The 21,139-nt window shown below is 39.5% G+C and overlaps 3 protein-coding genes across 3 annotated transcripts; all 3 read left to right on the top strand.

Moving 5' to 3' along the window:
• Positions 1-690: 690 nt before the first annotated feature.
• LOC137934775 (protein PTST homolog 2, chloroplastic-like) lies at positions 691-8,991 on the top strand. Its single transcript, XM_068779301.1, has 8 exons — positions 691-1,301; positions 1,467-1,599; positions 5,164-5,362; positions 5,439-5,689; positions 7,304-7,449; positions 7,523-7,670; positions 8,531-8,599; positions 8,689-8,991. Exons 1-8 carry the CDS (start codon positions 868-870, stop codon positions 8,782-8,784), a joined length of 1,476 nt encoding a protein of 491 aa, XP_068635402.1. The 5' UTR covers positions 691-867; the 3' UTR covers positions 8,785-8,991.
• Positions 8,992-10,660: 1,669 nt separating this feature from the next.
• LOC137934701 (serine carboxypeptidase-like 45) lies at positions 10,661-13,506 on the top strand. The gene is made up of 10 exons (XM_068779199.1): positions 10,661-10,995; positions 11,336-11,440; positions 11,523-11,618; positions 11,732-11,824; positions 11,910-11,995; positions 12,078-12,377; positions 12,569-12,699; positions 12,799-12,891; positions 12,972-13,089; positions 13,210-13,506. Exons 1-10 carry the CDS (start codon positions 10,758-10,760, stop codon positions 13,378-13,380), a joined length of 1,431 nt encoding a protein of 476 aa, XP_068635300.1. The 5' UTR covers positions 10,661-10,757; the 3' UTR covers positions 13,381-13,506.
• Positions 13,507-14,700: 1,194 nt separating this feature from the next.
• On the top strand, positions 14,701-15,327 carry LOC137935468 (leucine-rich repeat extensin-like protein 5). The gene has a single exon (XM_068780117.1). It carries the CDS (start codon positions 14,701-14,703, stop codon positions 15,325-15,327), a length of 627 nt encoding a protein of 208 aa, XP_068636218.1.
• The last annotated feature ends 5,812 nt before the right edge of the window (positions 15,328-21,139 follow it).

Here is a 21,139-nt window from a genome sequence, read left to right as displayed (position 1 = left end):
CTACACTTGGTGTGACTAGGGAGAAATGCTTGATCCTGGGCTAAACTTGTACGACACGAGTAAAACATTGGATTAACCAGGTTTTATTCAACTGAGTTTGGGTCCTCAACTAAATTGGACTGAACTTTAAATACCATGACATCGGGTTATTGAACCATGTCTTTAGCATAATTAATTTTCTGACATAAACTTGAGAGGTTACTCGAGCACCCAAAATTCCAACTCAAACTAGGTTATTTAAGTTGTGTTACCTACAGTGTTGTAGCCTTCTATTGAAATCAGGTCAGGTCCCCCATCTAACCAAACTTGAGCCGAGGTTCACACCTAACAAAGGGTGTTGTAGCCTTCTCTCCAGCCGGGGGTCGTCTCACCTAATCCATGGTCCTAACTCCTAGGTATGTACATAATTATTAAATAAAAAATTCATATCCCTAATACTGAGTTTGGATCCTAGTCTCGACATTGACTAGTGGGGTGGGCAAAGCAGAATGCGACGTTTCCCGACTTTTTCCCGCGCTTTATTCTCAAATATCGCAGTCGCAGTCTCGTCGCGACAGGTGCCCAGAGCGCAGGATTAGCGGATAACTGAAAAACCACCACACTGCGCATGATAAGTGGTTCTCTGAGTTTTTGAAGAACCTAAACGAACGAGACGACGAGCAAGAAATTTGCCCGATGGTTAAAGGAAAGGATATTTAACATGGACGACCCGAGAGACTTTTCGTTCTTCGGTTTATCGGTTTTTCTGTTTCGGCTCTTTTCCCGCTTTAATATGATATTCTTTTCTTCTTCCTCTTCTTCCCCTCCGGTTCCTCTTTCAATTTCCCTGCACAAGTCTCACTCTTTCCGTTACGGATATGCTGCAAAATGATTGCCGCCGCTTCGCATTCTCTCCTCTGCTTTATGAAAAGCTCGGGTTCGAACTTTGGAATGTCCCGTTCAGGAAACCCTAGACTCTCCCGCTTGGTTGTCTCTCTGGGTCTCGTTCGATGTTCCCGGCCTTTGTCTGTGGTGACTCGGGTTTGGGAGTCGGAGAGCGGGAGTGGTGTTCGTTTGGAGGAAGAGATTTTTCATTTCATGAGGAGGTCGTCGAAACCCGAGCGGTTCCCTACTAAGGAGGAGTTGATTGCTGCGGGGAGGATGGATTTGGTGGAGGGTATTATAGCGGAGGGAGGTTGGCTTGCGTTGGGGTGGGGCTTGGATGGGGAAGACGAGGATGATGAGAGGATTTTTCAGCAGAGATTGGACGGTGGTGGGTGGAGTGGTTTTTCCGAGGTTGCTGCTTCGTCGAGCAGTCTAACGTAGGTTGCCTGTTAAGTGGATATAGAGTCAATACTCATTTTTTTTGCTTATTTGTATTGTTTGCACGAAAGGGAAATGGAAATTCCTGTCTCTTTTGGTTTCTTATTTTGGACATGGAGAATGAGTGCTAATTTCTTTTGGGTCGGTACTTCGGTTTCCTGTAGGGAAATGGAAAGAGATGTGGAGGACACAGGAATCGAGGGGATACTGAGTCGATTGGAGAAAGAAAGAATCCAATCTTTTGCCGTGGGACCCAGAGAAAAAGATGATGAACTGCGAGGATTGCGTTTGAATGCGGTGTGTTGGCTATTGATTTACATCCCGACCTTTTCTTTTTTCTCCTTAGATGAAAATACTAAAAATGGCTGTTATAATCTGTTTGAGCCTTCGTAAACTTTCACCTTAATTTGCTTCCCAAAGAATGCTAAAGAATAATCCAATTGTGGTTTCTTGTTCAGGCTTTGAATTGAATTTTGTTTTTGATGGAACCCATCAGAGAGAAGAGACATACTCGCTAGCCTTCGAGGGTCTAGGTCCTCCTAATTCCAGAATTCTGTTATACCCCCTTTCCTTTCCTCCCCCTCTCCTTATTCCGTTGCTGCTGATTCCATGCTCAACGAACTGTCCTTGGAAGGACAGTGGTGCTGGAGTCCAGTGGTCCCCCATCTGTGGGACCCGATGCTTTCCCCATGCTCTCTTTTGGGCTGTTGTTTCCCATTTTACCCTTTCTTGTATAAATCCGAGTTATCAAGGGTCTATTTTTTAACAACATTTTCTAGTGTATGTGTGTCTCTTACATGCTCTAATGTGGTGAATCATGATTGTGTTATGATCTTGATGTGTCTATGAGATGCTGAACTGAACCACTTCTTTGCATTGATGAGTGGTATTTATACAATTTTGAATAGAAAAGATACAGACAATCATGGAGATCTTATCTCCTAAACCGAAGGGATGAGGATAAATACAAAGGGAATATAATTCCTTGTCATGGCCCTTAAGATAGGCAACAGTTATAGAGGCCAATCTTGTCTCTGTGCAGCTGAACTTGTGAACGTGGCACTGGCTTTGTAAGGAGATCATACCCGATAAGGACGAATTTGGGCCAAGAGTGAGAAGCTTGAATTTGGGTAGAGATTTGCAATGAGGGTTTTTGGTGGACAGGATTTGGAGCCATCAACGTACCCATGGGGATCATACTTGATAAGAGCGAATTTGAGCCAAGAGGGAGATGTTTGAGTTTGGGGAGAGATTTGCAGTGAGGGTTTTTGGTGGACAGGGTTTGGAACCATCAACGTATCCAAGGGGATCATATCCGATAAGGGCGAATTTGAGCCAAGAGGGAAAAACTTGAATTTGGGGAGAGATTTGTAGTGAGTTGGTTGAAACTGAGAAATAGTGAGTAGGCAGTCCTTGATTGTGAAGATTTCCTCTGTGTGTGTGTGTGTGTGTGGGGGGGGGGGGGGGGGGGGGACAATATTTGGATTAACCAAAGTACCTAAGGGGATCATACTTGATAAGAGCGAATTTGAGCCAAGAGGGAGATGCTTGAGTTTGGGGAGAGATTTGCAATGAGGGTTTTTGGTGGACAGGTTTGGAGCCATCAACGTATCCAAGGGGATCATATCCGATAAGGGCGAATTTGAGCCAAGAGGGAAAAGTTTGAATTTGGGGAGAGATTTGTAGTGAGTTGAAACTGAAAAATAGTGAGCAGGCAGTCGTTGATTGTGAAGATGTCCTCTGTGTGTGTGTGTGTGTGTGGGTGGGTGGGTTGGACTGGATTTGGAGCCATCAACGTACCTAAGGGGATCATACTTGATAAGAGCAAATTTGAGCCAAGAGGGAGATGCTTGCGTTTGGGGAGAGATTTGCAGTGAGGGTTTTTGGTGGACAGGGTTTGGAGCCATCAACGTATCCAAGGGGATCATATCCGATAAGGGCGAATTTGAGCCAAGAGGGAAAAGTTCTGAATTTGGGGAGAGATTTGTAGTGAGTTGAAACTGAAAAATAGTGAGCAGGCAGTCGTTGATTGTGAAGATTTCCTCTGTGTGTGTGTGTGTGTGGGGGGGGGGGGGGGTTGGACTGGATTTGGAGCCATCAACGTTCCTAAGGGGATCATACTTGATAAGAGAGAATTTGAGCCAAGAGGGAGATGCTTGCGTTTGGGGAGAGAATTGCAGTGAGGGTTTTTGGTGGACAGGGTTTGAAACCATCAACATATCCAAGGGGATCATATCCGATAAGGGCGAATTTGAGCCAAGTGAGAAAAACTTGAATTTGGGGAGAGATTTGTAGTGAGTTGAAATTGAAAAACAGTGAGCAGGCAGTCGTTGATTGTGAAGATTTCCTCTGTGTGTGTGTAGGTGGGTAGGGGGGGGTGGACAGGATGTGGTGCCATCAACATATCTAAGGGGATCATACTTGATAAGAGCGAATTTGAGCCAAGAGGGAGATGCTTGAGTTTGGGGAGAGATTTGCAGTGAGGGTTTTTGGTGGACAAGGTTTGGAACCATCAACGTATCCAAGGGGATCATATCTGATAAGGGCGAATTTGAGCCAAGAGGGAAAAACTTGAATTTGGGGAGAGATTTGTAGTGAGTTGAAACTGAGAAATAGTGAGTAGGCAGTCCTTGATTGTGAAGATTTCCTCTGTGTGTGTGTGTGGGGGGAGGGGGGAGGGGGGCTCTCCTTGGTGCCATGGATGGAGTGAGAGAGCGCAGCCACAAACCCGAGGAAATGAACGCCAAATAGGGAGGAGAGGAAGATGATGTGCATTGTCCAAAGAAGAGATGTGTTTCGAGTGTTCTTGGGGAGAGACGTGGCACTGGTAGCTGTTGAGGCACCGATGTGAGGATGATGGATTCAATGTTTGACGGCGAAGCATTCAAGGCCGGAGCTCTAAGAGGACGATAAATGGGCGGTGAGCATGACTCGGCAGACAGTCAATGGGTCCACCGTACTAGCGGCAAAGAGGGGCGGAGGAATGCGGTAGACGCCATTCTTCCATGGTTTGATCTTCTTGGGTAGAGATCCCTGAAGTGTCTGCCATTTGGTATATGAGAAATCAGAGGTTTTGGGTATAACGAGGTCGTCAATGCGGCGTGGATCAAAGATGTCACATGAGCAGAGGAGAAAGGGAAGAGGAAGAGATGGCGGGGATTCAATCCATCACTTCCAGTGGTTCAACTTGAATTGTTGGAGGGCATTGCAGAGAGGGAGTGACGGGCGGAGAGGATTTCGAACAAAAAAATTGGTAGATGGAAGATGCAAAGGATTAATCGATCTGCTCTGATACCATATGAGATGCTGAATTGAATCACTTCTTTGCATTGATTAAGAGTGGTATTTATACAATTTAGAATAGAAATTATTAATACAATCATGGAGATGTTATCTCCTAAACCAAAGGGATAAGGATAAATACAAAAGGGAAGATAATCCCTTATCAATGTCCACATCTAAAACAAGAAAAAGAGAGATATGTCTTATTTCTTCTACCTTCTTTTATATGCTAATATTTTTCTGTCCTTGGTCAATAGCAATGTATTCTAACCTTGGAAAATATTTTGGTCTTAGTTTAACTGAAAAGTCCATCAATTTTTTATGTCTTGAGCTCAACAATTCTGAAATAAGTTTTAAAATCAAGTGCAGAACTTCTGAATCCACAGAGATAGATCTTGTCCGTCATTGTTAGCACGATTGTGATGGGATTCGTTGCTGCATTTATGGTTACATGTTGATCATTTCTATTTTGTATCTTTTGTTAGCTGTGCATTAAAAAAAGTAGCAAAGAAACAATGTTTTCATTTCCCCTTATTCCAATGCAAAAGATGAAGTTTAAATTTTTTTTACCTGTAAAAGATGGCTGCAGGCACTGGTATAAGCGATTGGTCCACACCCTTAACAGCTAGTGAAGAATTGTTCAATGATTCAGAAGGTGCTTATTTTCAAAATGGATCGTTCATGGACAACTACTGTACCAAAAGAAGCTCTAGTAAGTTGCAATTATGGAGAAAATGGAGTTCTCAAAGGGCAGGCTATCTAGAGGGTGAATTTGAAGGTAGCTTACTTCTACCACAAGGTTTTAGTTTTAATGTATACCTTTAAAGTCTGTCTTGAACTTCGTTATTCTGCAGCTGCTGAAACTTTTCCACTCAATATGGGAAATGGAAGGCCACAGAGCAGTCCCTTTGGTGATATGAGTGATAAGATATATGAGGTAGCTGAAGGTTCATATCAAGTCAATGGTTCAAGGAAAAATCTCAGAATATCAAATGAGCAAAATTTTCAATATCAGATAAATTCTCGTCTTCAGCAGTTGGAGCAAGAGCTTTCTTCTGTACTTAACCTGCTCAGGTCTGATTCAGATGCTGTTGCTTCACCTAAGGTGCATTCTCAGATCCTTATTGGCTCTTTATAATCACACCACCTTAGGTAAATCCTATCAATTTTAGACTAGGTCAGTCCTAAACTTGATTTTGGCGATATCTGATTAAAAGAAAAGAAAAAACAGAATATTGAGAGAGAATTGGGTGCAGAAATATTAACATATGACCTTTCTTTCTGACTATCTTTAATCATCTTGTTGTAGTATAATGATATGAAAAGTTACAGATTCTCTTATGTGAAGCTAATATATTAAACCAAATGAAAATCTTACTAGATTGAACATTGGTGAAAAGAAATCAATGTTATCAATGACTGACCAAATGGGGCTTTAGTGTGTCAAGAGTCTAAGTCTTTCTTTCTGCACTTCTAGAATTTGGAATGTCTTTTAATGAGTATGGACTTACAATGATGGACCTAATATTTGATATGAACTACTCATCCATAAAAAATAAAAAGAGCAATTCCAAATGGACTCCGAAAAGGTCCACTGAAGTTTGGGCTTACAAGCTTCATCCTGAAAGCACCAGTCTCTTTGTGGACCCATGTGTAGGTCCAGTGGACTAATAAATGCCAACCTCAGTGAAAAACTTATGATACAAAGTTTTGGAGATTGCACTTGCAAAAAATTTGGAGGGCCTCATTTTGTCATGCACGAGTGGGTCCATTAGATTCATAGATGGGCCCAAATACTAATGCTTGTGAAGGACTCATAGGGATCCCCAGTCTGTATCACATATGGTAGTGAGACCCTTGAAATCTGACATGATGTGCTGACATGTTTTGCTGAATTGTGCTATTTCAGGTCTTAGGAAAAAGAAATAATTAAAAAAAGTGGTTTCAATACCCAACACATTTTAGGCATCATATAATCCACCTCAAAATCTGACATGCCCGATACATGACATTTTTAATGATATGGGCAACACTGGTCTCATGGCATAAAGTAAAGGACCAAGAAAGATAATAATTGTTATTTGGTTCCTGTTTTATTATGTACAAGTAAGTCTGTTGGAAAAATAACTGGGCTTGTATACCAACTTTGGTCTAGATCACATGGCAAGAGATGTAGAAGGGCTCACATAGTTGGATGGGCACCCTTTTTATGCAAAAGTAAGTCTATTTGACCAATAAGTGGCTTGACAATTTTGCAAAAAAAGAAAAAGAAAAAGAAAAAAGAAAATAGTGGTTTGACATATCTCCTCGGGAAGATTTAATGGCACAGAGTTGAGCAGGTCTGTTGTTGGTTTTTTTTTTTAATCACTGTTTAACATTTCATAATTCAACATTTTTGTTTACTTAGATTAACTGTGTTCGTTTTCCAAAATAAAAAAAGGCACCAAACGGTCTTGAAGGACTTCAGAAGTTTGTCATTAGTCATTCTCCTTGGCACTTAATGATTTATCCTATAAATCCATTGTGTAAAATCTTCTTCTAGTGTCCTAATACCTTTGCCTCTTTTTTTTTTATCATATAGAACTCAAAATAATTTTGCAAGATCATTTTAGTTAACATTTTTTGCTCTGTAACCTTAATGCTTGAAGTGTATCAACTTTTAGATTATTCTAAGGGTGCAATGTATTCATGCTTGCATTGAAAGCTTTTGTGCCTTTAGGTTTTGGGGAATCATCTAGAAGATTGGGAGTCACTCTCTGATGCTGTGGAGTTCCAGCAAAATGAAATTATGAAAGCTAGAGATCAATTACGGTCTACCCGTGCAAAGTTAGCCATATTGGAAGGCAAGATTGCACTGAAGATAATGTATGCTTCCCTCTGTATCATGAAAAATAGATTTCTCTATTATCATAATGACATTTCTATCTTCTGTTCACAGAGACACGCTGAGAGCAGTTGAAGGGAAACAGAAAAAGATTGATAATGCACAAAAGGTTTTATGTCTGCTGAGGACTGCATGCATTGTTTGGCCCAATTCGGCCTCAGAGGTTTTGTTGACTGGATCTTTTGATGGCTGGATTAGTCAGGTTTGTCCTCTTAGAATCACCTAAAACTTTTCTACCGCAAGATATTCATTGTCTAAGGCTATCTAGTTCTTCACATGGGTAAGCAATCAGGGCCAGGATAATGATGCTGAGTGCTATTCCTCAATGCTAGCTTCTGCTTTGTAGTTGCCATTTGCTTCTATCATGTGACTAAATCTGGATGTGGAAGTTGTTCATACTGAATTGTATTGACCTCAATCTGTTATTTAAAGGGTTTCACTTCTTTATTATAAATGTTGTCTTGTAATCTAAAAGAAACACAGTTTTTGTATTCTCTGGGAAGGATTTCTATTTTGTTGCAAATGAACTGGGATGCTAACTGAATTCTAGAGATTTGTTGGAATATTAGCAGTTCTTGTTTCATTAACACACTAAGGCCTCTTTAAGAGACAAGCACAAAGTAAGTTCTGCAGATTCAGTTTGTAGACATTGTACCTCACCAATATTACTTCCAACAACTACTGACATATAATTGCTGTAATTATTAATGACAATTTTATGCTTTTACCTTGTAATGTAATAAGGAACAACTACTTTGTGGGATGCCACCTGTCATGAGGGGGGATATGTGCCACTTTTGGGACATCTGTGCCCTTCATGATTGTTATCATATCATGTTACTGGAGCAGGAACCACCAATTCAGTCATCTTGAAATATTCATGGATATCCCATGGCTGGATCCATAATATCGTGTGTTGTATTAATGAACCCAATGACTCCATTTTCTCTACTAGATAGGGCTTTAGAGTGGTAGTTTTATTTTCAGAAGCATAGTCTTTTCTTTCTTCAGTATATTATGCATGTCTGATATTGGTTGGCATCTATTTGTGGGACACTGCAGAGAAGGATGGATAGATCTAGTTCCGGCATATTTTCCTTGAATATAAAGTTGTATCCAGGTCAATATGAAGTGAGTTGTGTTTACATTTAGTTTCAGTCATAATGTTTTCCTTTGCATATTGCTGTATTGAGACCCTTCATAATGTTTTATGTTTGCAGATTAAGTTCATTGTGGATGGCTCGTGGAGAGTTGACCCTCTGCGGCCCATTGTAAACGCTAATGGCTATGACAATAATCTTCTCATCGTCTTTTGAATTTTGCAGCAGACACTACTACTGACATAGGTATTTAGTCAACTTCACGGTGAGGTTCATCTTGACCACATAATTTATTTGAAGCTGATTTGGTTGTACGATAATAGTGTTCATTCAATTCTGTAAATGCAATTGTTCCTGAAGATTAGATGTAGTGGATAGATAATGAACCTATTGTTTTGAGTTCAAAGGATGTAATAAAAGCATTGGAAGGGATCGGAGGCTAATTCACTTTTTGCAATGGGAGCTGGTTCTTGTGGTCTTCTCCTGGTATTGTGCCCATTTTGGTTTGGTACTATACTTAAAAGGGGAAGTGACAAGTTTCATTTATATTCAAATTCCTTACTGCAAGTTCGAGTTTTTTTTTAAAAAAATTGTATTTCTAAACCATATAAATTATAAAGAGTTATATGGTAATAAGACTGAAGTACTCGGGGTAAGGAAAACCAGTCTCCCCACCCCTATCCTTTCAAGAAAGTTAGATCCTGTTTCTGTTTTAAGGTCTGGTCAGGTCAGGATTGGTCTGCATGTAGTTCCACTATATTATAAAGAGAGGTTAACCGATGGGATGGAGATGGGGTGAAAATAAAATAAAATACAGAGACAGGAAAAAATGGGTTTTTATGAGAAACAGGATTTCTGGGGCTGCCGGCCATCGTCGCCAGTCGCCATGTCCAGTATATTCTCATCTCTAATACTGTGTTTCAGTGGATAAAATTTTCACAGCTTCAAGAAAAGTGATTTCTGGGGCAGTGTCAGGACCGAAGTTTTTATGAGATATGGAGCAATCTTTGTCTAATTGCTTCAGTACCTGATCCTTCTTCAACGAGCTTCAGTGTGTGGAATGTTCGAGGAATTAGCTGGCCTTCTGTAGCCTGCAAGTTCTTTCTCGGGAATACCAACACTTCCATCGTTCTTGTATCGGAGAAGATACGAGGACTCGTTCTGGAGGCCTTCGTCACCAACGACGGCTTGATCATCAGCGGGAAACTTGGCTTGAAACTCTCTGCCTTTTGGTTATGACGACTTCAGAGTTTATTGATTTACAAATAAAAAAAAGGGTGACCGAGTTCAGTATAATGTAGGAAATAAGTGAACGTAATTTCATAATTTTCTGAAGGATGTTATTAATTAATCCTATGTTTAACGTATCCCAGAGATTTTTTGAGTCACGTCTCAGCATGAAGACAGAGGTTAAAAATAGCTTTAGATTAGATTAATGTTACCATGTTAAATCTCCTGTAAATTTCTAAAGCCCCATTTTGTGGGAGTTTGAATCATATCTAAACAAGTTTTATTTGTAGCTTCTAAAGAACTAATAAGATCATGTCTAACATGGTAACCATTCATCGACTGTTCGGAAGGTGTAAACAATCCCTTTATTGGTAAACTGTTCAAGAAGCAAATCCAGTCCTAGAGTTTTTACCATTTCAATTGACTTTGATCTGCAGAACTGCTTCGAAATCTGAATTGGAGTAAATAACCCACTTTCTGCAATATTTTTCTAACTCCAGTCAACCAGTACGAGTTGGATCAAGATGAGTTTAATGAATGAATCTCTAGGCATTATATAATAGGTTTGCATGATGATCCAGTTTCTTTTAAAAACTCAATTATTGATTAGCGGTCAAGCATGTGGGTGGTTCATGTGCCTTTGCGTCTAGTTACAGCAAAAATCCATTTGTTTTAGAAAAAAATCACTTTTCTCCATTGATTTTCTTCTGTATTGGAGCAGTTTGATCCAAAGTTGCTGTTTTGTTAAGTAAAAAACTGCATCCGGAGGACCCACGAGGATTGCCGGCAGTTTTGCATGAAAAAATCGAATAAAGAATAGTATGTTGCAGTCCTCAACAACATTCTTTGGTTTGAACGGAGCTCAGGAAGCCACCAAACGCTACTACCAATACCATTTCTTTTAGTTCACTTGTGTCTCTATATTACATCTTCTGTGCTTCTCAATTCTGCATGAAAAAATGGCTTGGTGGCTGCTCCTCTCTTTCTTCTTCTTCTTCTTCTTCTCGTCTTTTGTCTCTGAGACCTGTTCTGAGCTCATTACCGCTCTGCCGGGCCAGCCACCGAATGTTAAATTTAGCCAGCACTCTGGGTATATTGTGACTGATCCCCACGATGGCCGTGCTCTGTTTTACTACTTTGTTGAAGCAGACGTTGCCGATCCTTGCTCTCGGCCTCTGACGTTGTGGCTCAATGGAGGTTAGTAACTCTGTGTGAATTCAGTGTTTGTTCATCTCCGAGTTCTTTCTTTCTTGGATTTTTCAGGGTGGAGTCTACTGATATTGAGCTGCTGCATTTAGTTTAGTTTCTTAAGTGATATCTTTGAGACACAGCTGTAGTTAGTGAGCTCAATTGATCACCTGAGCTGGTTGGTGAATAATGTTTCAGCTTGTGGGCATTGCTCTTTCTTTTTCTGATATATTATCTTCTGTCTTCATTACCTGATCTCTAGTTGATGAATTCAGGTCTGAGCTTCTGGGCTTTAATTAAGTTTTAAGTATCAATTCAAGAATTAACACTGTTTTATGTGAAATATCAGGCCCTGGCTGTTCTTCTCTGGGTTTTGGAGCATTCATGGAGCATGGCCCTTTCCAGCCTGGTGACAATGGAGCCTTGGTACAGAATAAGTACTCTTGGAATCTGGGTAATATTTTAAGATCTTTCCCCTTGTGATATTATTCTTCTTCATATGAAGACACCCATTTTCTAATGCTGTTTGTGAACAGAATCAAACGTGTTATATGTTGAGACACCAATTGGGGTTGGGTTTTCTTACTCAAACACAAGTTCAAACTATATCAATTGGAATGATATTAAAACTGGTCAGTTCCTTCTACATGTTTTTTTTCTTTCTAAGCACCCCTTTCATTTTCCTCAACAATAGCCTGTCTTATAGAACAAAATCAAAGAAAATTTAGCTTATTCATGTTTTCAGCTGAAGAGAATTTGAGGTTTATATTGAATTGGCTGGAAGAGTTCCCTATGTACAAAGACTCAGAATTATACCTAACTGGGGAGAGCTATGCAGGTTTCATCTCTGTTCGTTAATTTTAATGATAAACAGAGATTGGTTCATAAATCTTTAGGCTCACTGTGGTTAAATGTTTATACAGGTCACTACATACCTCAATTAGCAGCACTTATACTGCAATACAACAAACAACAACCGAACAAGATGATCAATCTCAAGGCGATTGCTGTAATTCTCCAATCCATTCTAGTCTTAGTATCATTATCACTGTAATTGACAAACTTTTCCCTTAAATTCCCTTCTGTTGCAGCTGGGGAACCCACTCCTAGATCTGGATATTAGTGTGAAGGCCGGCGATCATCTATGGTCTCATGGTGCCATTTCTGATAAGACATTAGAGCTTGAGAAGACTGTTTGTGATGATACAAGATACTTAAGAGAGTATTACCACGACAAATGGTCCCAAGAATGCAATGATGTTTTTAACAGAGTTGAATACGAGATTGGCGACGTTATCGATCGTGGTGATCTCCTGTTACCTAGGTGTCTTTCTTCCAGTGGTGCTCAGCAAGCAATCTCCGGAGGCAAACATGGACAAATACATGCTAAGGTAACCAGATTTCTGTTTAAGTTGGAAGAGAAACCAGCTACTGTTGCTAAACAATAGAGTACAAAGTTTACTTTTCATGGCAATTTTTAACACAGCTTAAGTTTCATGCTACCCGTGGATCTAGTCTGTCATGAAAACTTGAAAGGTATTACGAACTTTACATTGATGGGGTTTTTAATGTTTCTGAACAGCTTGCCAGAAGAAAATATGGTGATCCATGCCTTGGGGATAGGGTATTTGCTTATCTTAACCTTCCACAAGTGCAGGTCGCCCTGCATGCCAACACTACTCACCTTCCCTACCACTGGGATTTTTGTTTAGGGTCTCTCTTCTCTCTCTTTCTCTCTCTCTCTCTCTCTCTCTCTCTCTCTCTCTCTCTCTCTCTCTCTCCCTCTCTCTGACCTTGTTACAAATGTGGCAGACCTCTGGAGTACCAAGAAGATAACGTAGACATGGATATCATACCAGTGGTGGCTTACCTAATCCATGAAGGCATCCCAGTTATGCTTTACAGGTTTGAGAAAACCTTCCTTAAAAAACCTCATAAACAAAATAAATTCTTTTAGCAATGATTTGCCGATATCGTTCTTGCAGTGGCGATCAAGATACAAAAATCCCATTAACTCAAACAAGGATAATCACCAATAAACTTGCAAAAGGCTTGCAGCTCAAGGAGTTTACACAGTATGGTCCATGGTATGACAAGCAGCAGGTATTAAACTCTTAAACTTGAAATCTATAGGGCTTGTAATAATCATTTTAAGAGCATCCAAGTATCATTTCTGCAAATGGATTATGAATTAGAACTGCTGAACCCAAAATTGTGATGCAGGTGGGAGGATGGGCACAGTCATTTGGTACACTAAGAGATGGCAGAAATGTGACATATCTCACTTTTGCCACAGTCAGAGGTGCTGCTCATGAAGTCCCATTCACTTCCCCATCACAAGCCCTGACTTTGTTCAGGGCCTTCCTTGCAGGATCTCCTTTGACTCCCTCATGAATTCCAGTTATGTGATTGATTTCAGCAAGTGTTAATAATTTTTTCTGAAGGAAAATTATTTATGTTATTAACTTTCAGCAAAATGTATTCAGTTGCAATGGCTAATCTACAGTTATGATATGTCAAGTGGTTGTAAATCTAAATAACTTTTCTAGTTCAATTAAAGTTCTCAAATTGCTTCTAAGAAAAAGATAAATTTAAAATTGAAGTCAAAGGAGAGAAGGAATAGGGAAATGTGAGACTGAATCCTTGAATAAATACAAAGATTTCTGTTTGATCCGTTAAAGAAGCTGTTGTAACCCAAATCAATTATTGGGATTGGGAAGGATTCTTTCAAACACTAGCTTTTCTTTTTTCCTTTTGAATGTCCAACGTGGGGGTGGTGGATTCCACTTCGAAGAGAGAATTGTAAGGGTCATAATGTGCTGGAAATCAGGATTGCTCGAATCTGTACAGTGTTTCATCTCGGGTACTTTGAGATTGACTCAGTTGAGATTGATCGGGCTAGTTGAAGCTTCTCCTTTATACCTCTCATGATAAGACTCCATAGAAGAATCGACAGAGTAGACCCATGCATTCAACTTGACCAAAAGGAGCAAGGAAAGCACAATCAGAAGAAACTTGGAATCATAGCAAACAGATGGGATTCCGTTTTTTCGTCAGAAAGGGTGGATTGTGTTTGCAGAAAGGGAGCTGGGTGGAACTACTGTCCCCACACGTTACCCCTAGGATTCTTTTTCATGAAAAAGAACTCCTCCTAATCCTCTTTTGGAGATTAAAAAAAGGGAAGGATTCTGTAAAGAATGCAATTGTTTATCACATGGGACCTGTCAGAAATTTCAACTTAGCCGTTTGATACGATCATTTTGTTTCATGAATTTGATCATTTTGTTTCAAACTTCGCCGTTTTTCAGTTACCCCCTTAATATTTTTTAGGACATGCATCAAATTCAATTTCATATGAAATTGGCACGTAAATCAAGAAGATCCGACAAACGATCTCATGTTGATGACTTCCTCAACCTTTTCTGTCTAAAAAGTCCATCTCCGTGCACCACCAGCACCGAAAGAAACAAAGAAATTTTCAATCCTCGCTGCAAATTGGTTTATTTGTCATGATGGGTCCCGTTTCTCTTCACGGATGATCAGTTTTTTTTTTTTTTTTTTTCAAACTTTTGGTTAATGTTTATCTTCAGAAAATCTTGTTAGACATCTCTGAGATTTTTTAATGGAAAAGTAAGTCAGCACCTTTGGTTAAGAAGAATATTTCAAGGGAAAGCAACGCCAGCTTTACAGCAAAACCAGGAGAGTATCTCGCTGATGGGCTGGAGCTGGAAAGCTTCATATAAAACGAAGGGACTCCATGAGTCTGGGGTTTTATGTAGTAAGAGAGAACTTCATGAAGTAGCAGGAGATATGGAGAACGGTCATGGCCTGGTTTCCCCTCGGAGAAGAAGTGCCCTCTCCATCAACCTCTTGACATGGCTGATCACAGTGTCACTACTGGTAGTCGACCGTTCTATCGCCGACGACTCCACCGGAGGGCTTCCATCGACAGGCATACTTTGCATTAGTGAGTGTGCTACATGTCCTACCGTATGTGCTTCCCCTCCTCCACAAACTGTAAGTTACTCGCCGAACCCACCTGCCGAAGTCGAGCAGCATTCGTCGCCACCGCCACCGCCACCGCCGCTGCCGCCTCCACCTTCACCGACGTCCTACAACTATTTTACAACTCCTCCACCTCCTTCCACTAAGAGTCCCAGTGACAACATTCCTTCTGTGTCAACACCCACTATGGGCACCAGGGGTGGCTACTCTTCCTACCCTTACTACTACTACTATGCCTCAGGTGCACCTCCTCAGTTGTCACTCTTCATCACTTCCATGATCTTCCTTGGGATCTTAACTTCTTCTTGTTTAGTCCCTCTTCTGGGTATGAGATGAACCTGTTGCTGAAGAGATATAGTAGTGAGGTGATCAGGCTGTAAATTGCTGTGTTACTCTATATTTTCTTGTTAATAACTCTATATTTTCCTTACGTATGATGATTCTTGTAGCCATAATTCAACTTTTTATTAACGTTCTTAATCAAATGGAGATATATTTGCCATGTATTTTCTCCAGTTAATTGGATTAGAGTTGCAGGTCTGAGCTTCAGGAAGAAGGCGTGTTTGCAAATTTACTTTTGTGAAGTTGAGTTCATGGTAGAGACGCGTTTTTGTTGTAAATATCTGCAGGGATTAACTTTTGCATAAGCTTTCTTGTTCTTCCTCGAGATGAATAGATGACATCAAAGACTCTAAAGAGAATTGGAATTTTTTTTCTTCTACTTTGATGACAAAGTGATAAAATATACCAGTAAGTTTTCAAAATACAGAATACGGGAATCACATTGCAACATGGTCCGACATTTGCAGTCCCAGCCTATGGAGACTCTTGCTCTTTAAGGCTTTTCGATTCCAAAACAAAAGAAGGGAAAACACATCTCCTACCCTTTCTCTGTTCATGCACGGAGAGGAACTGACCCGTCACTATGGTTAAAGAGACTTGCGCTGCAGGGTCCACAAAACAGGAAAAAAAAAAAAAAATTTAGGAGGGATTCTTCTCTGAGTCTCATGCAACTGGTTTGCTCAAAAGCGTTTATAGCCTACACGGAGTTGCAGATTCTTAACAAGAAATTGAAATAAAAATAAGAAAAGAGCCACAGAAATATTCTCCCACTTTTCAATCTTGCACACTTTTTACTTTTGTTCTCTGCAAGTTTCTGTGATTCGCCAGACGGCAAAATAATAGCATTTCTCCGTGAAGCATATCTTCATTATAACAATTCATAGAACACCCCAGCTTACCCATTTTACCTTGTGTCGTCTCCCTGTAAAAGCTCATACAGATGGTTGCTATCCTTTTCTTTTTCTACTGTTGGAAGAAAAAAACTTTTTTATCTTTTAACTTTTACAGAAAATAATAAAGATCTGGCAAAGCAAAAAGTCGAAAAAATATTGGGTTCTATAAGCAGAGACTAAGTTTCCTCAGAAATCTACTGTATGAATCATAAATTCTAGACAAGCTGCTTGCTTCCACTCAACCCGGGCTTATAGCAATATGTGGGAACTGGCAAGCTGTAAATGCATCATTCAGGATCTTTTAGAACACTTTTTCCAAATTTGAAGAAAGTTTTACAGTTCACAACCTCATTGAATCCTCAAATGACAGGAGAAAGCAGTTAGTCTATTATACCAATCTTTAGGATGTTAATCAAGAATAAAATCTCTTTCATCACTCCTAGACTAGACCATTTCACAATTTTTACATCTATCCAACATACTCCCAATGTTTGGCTTGTTTTCTCCCACCAATGCAGGCATCCCATTTTTTAAATATCTCCACATTGGTTTTTTCTGTAAAGTATGAAGCACCTTCCCTTTAGTTGATAAGAACAATTCCTGGGAAGTATTTTAGTTCCTTCTTTACAGCAAGCCATATACTCCACATATTATCTTTTTGAATAATCTATTCCATCAGTGGCTTCTAGAGCACTAGAGAAGAGCATCAAGCATCTAGATCAGGGCTGGCACGCCTACATAACTCCAACAGGAATCAAAGTTTCAGGCAACCAAGGTAGCTCCTGACTGGAAGAGAAATGGGTCATGGCTATGATTTGATCTCTCCTCTAAGGAGTGTAACTTCCACGCACCTGTTGATATGGGTGATCTTACTATTATCTGCATACAGCCTTTCAGCTGCCGACGATCCGAAGGGTAGTGAACAATCCCTCCACACATATTCAGTGGGATGTCCTCCACCTCCATTGAAAAAGAGTCCAAAAGTGCCTTCTGCATCAACACCGCCAAATGTTCCTTACCCATATCCATACTACTATCTCTACTCTGAAGGTTCACCTTCTAGATCACTGCCTTCTCTTGCTTCCATTATCATATTTGTGTTCTTCTCTTATGGTGTGATCCTCCTTGGTGTAAACTAAATTTCTCGGTGGAGTTGTAATAAGAGACTGCATACCTGTTACCAGTAAGATTGTGATCTGTTGCTTTTTTCTTAAGCTCCAATAAGTTTCTTTAGTAGTCATATTTGATGATTCTAGTAGCTATTTTTATCTTTTAGCTCTCTCTTTTGTGTTCTTGGTTACTAAAAGAGTTCTTCTTGGAAACATACTTGGAGTATGAAGAATGGTTTTGATGACATTTAAGATCAATGCTTTGGCTTTGAACTGAACTAGCTTTGCTCAAGGAAATCCCACTTTCACCTTTATGGACGCTGGCTTTGCACTTTGCATTTAAGAACCTCCTTTTCACTGCGTGAGAGTGATAACTCCCTTCTGGAACCTGATTCATAGATAGAGCACAGTACGAAAAAAGAAAGAAAAGGTAAGGGACTCAAGCAGACATTCCAGTAGGACCTGATAATTTCTGACTGTACAAAGTTTTATGGTAAATTTAGAACAGTTTATAACACAGACAGGAGGAATTTTCACGGTCACTTCTTTGACTTAGTGGTGAGATGATTTCTCTCCATTGACTCATGGTGAGTTCATCTTTCCTGTCAAAACACCCAATGCTAACTGCAATACCTAGAATTGCTCCTTCCACCTGAGCCTTCTTACACATTTTTTCCCATTCCATCTTTCTTGAAGCTGCAGAAGTACCACCTAAGACCTAGACAACAGTTCAATTTTGTTTTAAATGTCATGCCAATAGCAGTAACAGACCATGCAAAACCAAATTTGGCTGGGAAGTACTGGATCCAATGGATGTCAGACCTAGGAGATATTTAGAATCATGATTTCAGACTCATGTAGTCAAGTACTTTCCGTCACCTTAATATAAGCTGAAAAATTCTGCTTCATAATGAATTCAACAGGGACTGCCTCAAACAAATTTTTGTGGGAGCAGTTCATATGCCATGACCTTGGCAAATGACTGCTGGTGCTGAAGACGAAAGCAATCATTTAGTTTACTAAGACGAGATTCAAACTGCGATTATAATACTAACAGTATAGCACTCTATTTGTCTCATGAGCATCCTAATAAGTCAAAAAAGGTACCAATACCAAAACATTTCCTGCAGATAAAGGTCTCAGCTGAAGATTCTATATACTGAAATTGTCAAACAAAATCTGCAGATCAAAGTAAGTCTGAGTTGCCAACATTGAGATGGTCAAAATGGAATGGTACAAAGCCCTAAGAAACAGAAGGAAAAGGAGAGGGTCAAATTCATATTTTAAGGATAAATCTTATAGTTAAACTATAAAACATAATTGGACATTCATTGGATATTGACTCTTGTTTAATTAATTTAAAATGGTAAATAACGATTCTATTATTTTATAATAAACTTACCGTTGCAGGGTTATTAAAGAGCAAACTAAGGCACAAAATCATATTACTGATCAGCTGAACAGAAACACATTTTTGAAACAGTACTTGAATAGAACCAACATCAATAATTCAGTATCATCTTGCTGAATAAGATAACTGTTAGACTGTTTGAGATGTATAAATAAAACTTTTGTTGAATGATGCAAAATTTATTAAGCAAAAGAAAAGAGAAGACAAAGAAGGGACAGAACGCCCAAAGAAACGATGCAAAAGCTAAAAGAATAAAAAAAAAATGCTACAAATAGGGGCCATTTTCACAACAAGATGTTGATCAGAAGTCACTTCCTTTGCAAGAGACCGAAATGGAGTTTGCCAAGTGAGGACTGTGAGCCCAATGACTTGAATATCCACAACCATATCAGCAATGGGTAACAAAGAAGGATCAGCCGAGTCCTTGCCCCAAGAGTCAACCATTGAATCCCCCTCACTGATCAACAGCGATGAGAAATTCTCACAACACTAGGAATGGGCCTAGGACAGCAAGTAGCAAGATTCCTCCAATTTAATCTAACGGAATCCCCTGTATAGCCTTTAAAGTAAGCTGAGCCCAACAGGGAACCACATGCCTGATCTTTTCAGTGGCAGCAACAGGAGAGGACCTGTGAGACAAGAAAAACTTCTCATTGTGCTCCACCCATAAGCTCCATGTGATAGCCAGTCTTAAGAATTTTACCATATCCGGGAATGGGCATTAAAAAAACTTCAGCTGCAACTCAGCAAGGGTAGCAGGAAAGCATAATGAGAGGCCAAACCTATTAATAGAAAGACCTCCAAGCTTCAGCTGCAAAAGGGCAACGAGAAGATAATTGATCTATACTTTTCATGGCATTATCACAAAGGCGGCATTGACAACAGGTGGACAGAATCCTCCCTGATATAGCTGGTGCAAGAAAGCATCCTTAAGTTGAGAACACGCCACATGAAGGCCTTAATCTTTTGGGAGGGGCAGAAAAATCACCAAGCCATCGCCGGGAGTTGGGAAGGGTGTTGTTCCCCTTGGGAAGAGAAGCATAAGAGGAAGCCAGATAATAACTTTTGTCTTTCTAGATATTGTAAAGGTCTATCCTTGCCTGATCAGATAATAACTCCAACTAATGAATTTGGTCTAGCATGAGTTTTTAATCCATCCCACAAGGTAGCTGTTGTGATCACATGAGCTTCCAAACATAAATAAACTATAAAAGGATTAAAATTGACTTAAATGGGGAAACTGCCAACCTTTTTGTGTTATACATAAAAATCAATTTACATTTCTCAGAGAGTGGAAGGACAAGTACCAATGTAGTTTCCAAATTAATGTTCTTCAGCACATGACATCATGTTAAAAGCAGGCAAAAAGAGTAGAGATGTCAGTGGGAGGTTGACAAGGAGTCCTAAAAAATATAAAATACAACATAAAATCTCATTGTTACTAATGCATGTGGTCAAATTCAATAGGCCTCCCCTTTATAAGTACAGATCTCCTTGTGCAGAATTCCACGAAAACCCAATTCTTTGACTGTCCATCAGAGTTAGAAGTGATTATAATGACTACAAATACAGAAAGTTCAAACTCTCAAACTCCTCCATGAACTTATTAATACCTGTTTTATAAATTGTGAAAAGGCTCCTTGAATAAAATGAATGCAAGACTGTAGATTAGATTAGGACAGTTAGCTGCTCTTTCAAAACTATCTTTAATTTGCACCACAGTCACTTCTCAATCACCAAATATGACACTTTGGAACCTAACTAATTCCATATAATGATCTTCCAACTAAATACTCAATATAAACAATTGGATGGATTGAGTAACATTCCAGGAATCCTGGCCCAGAAGTCCCATTTTCTCTCACACAAACAACAATAACAACAAAAAAAAGTTTTAAATGGCTAATATGCCTAAGTACAATTACAATGACTATCTGGACCATAAAATTAAAAAATTACAATAACTATGACATTACATACACAGCCATAGAGTTTCTGGTTTTAAGTGATTCATAAATGCAATGATATGATTCACAATCCATGGGACCTTTTTAAGATACATGAGAGCTGAGGAGGAGCCCTCAACCTTCTCCATAACTTCTTATTTCCTTTTTCTGTGATATTTACACAGGTAGAGATCATATACAATCACCCATCAATTTCCTGAGCTGCTAGTGTACTAACCAGAACAGTCTCTATTTTGCTTTTGTTTTTGTTTTTTTGTTTTTTTGTTTTTTTTTTAAACATTGGTTGGCTTTATTGCTTGGGAACAAGCCCTCCAATTACAGCAGTTTGCAAATTATCTTAACAACATGAGAGTGGAAAGTACCTCAAATTTGATGAATGAGAATAACTAATGGATGGAAAACAAGAGTAAGAGATATCATATAGAA

The sequence above is a fragment of the Aristolochia californica genome, unplaced genomic scaffold (genome assembly GCF_029961685.1).
Source record: "Aristolochia californica isolate CCGP_79_NKW_82.1479 unplaced genomic scaffold, dmAriCali1.0.hap1 SCAF_6, whole genome shotgun sequence".
Lineage (NCBI taxonomy): Eukaryota > Viridiplantae > Streptophyta > Magnoliopsida > Piperales > Aristolochiaceae > Aristolochia > Aristolochia californica.
This window is presented reverse-complemented; position numbering and strand designations above follow the sequence as displayed.

What these genes read in the sequence shown, in the direction of transcription:
- LOC137934775 (XM_068779301.1), top strand. Translation starts at nt 868, where the DNA reads ATGATTGCCGCCGCTTCGCATTCTCTCCTCTGCTTTATGAAAAGCTCG. An exon ending in ATGCTGTTGCTTCACCTAAG is followed by an intron (nt 5,690 to 7,303) that starts GTGCATTCTCAG and finishes TTGTGCCTTTAG; the next exon opens with GTTTTGGGGAATCATCTAGA. An exon ending in TTGATGGCTGGATTAGTCAG is followed by an intron (nt 7,671 to 8,530) that starts GTTTGTCCTCTT and finishes GGGACACTGCAG; the next exon opens with AGAAGGATGGATAGATCTAG.
- LOC137934701 (XM_068779199.1), top strand. Translation starts at nt 10,758, where the DNA reads ATGGCTTGGTGGCTGCTCCTCTCTTTCTTCTTCTTCTTCTTCTTCTCG. An exon ending in AACTGGGGAGAGCTATGCAG is followed by an intron (nt 11,825 to 11,909) that starts GTTTCATCTCTG and finishes ATGTTTATACAG; the next exon opens with GTCACTACATACCTCAATTA. An exon ending in CATGGTATGACAAGCAGCAG is followed by an intron (nt 13,090 to 13,209) that starts GTATTAAACTCT and finishes ATTGTGATGCAG; the next exon opens with GTGGGAGGATGGGCACAGTC.
- LOC137935468 (XM_068780117.1), top strand. Translation starts at nt 14,701, where the DNA reads ATGGGCTGGAGCTGGAAAGCTTCATATAAAACGAAGGGACTCCATGAG.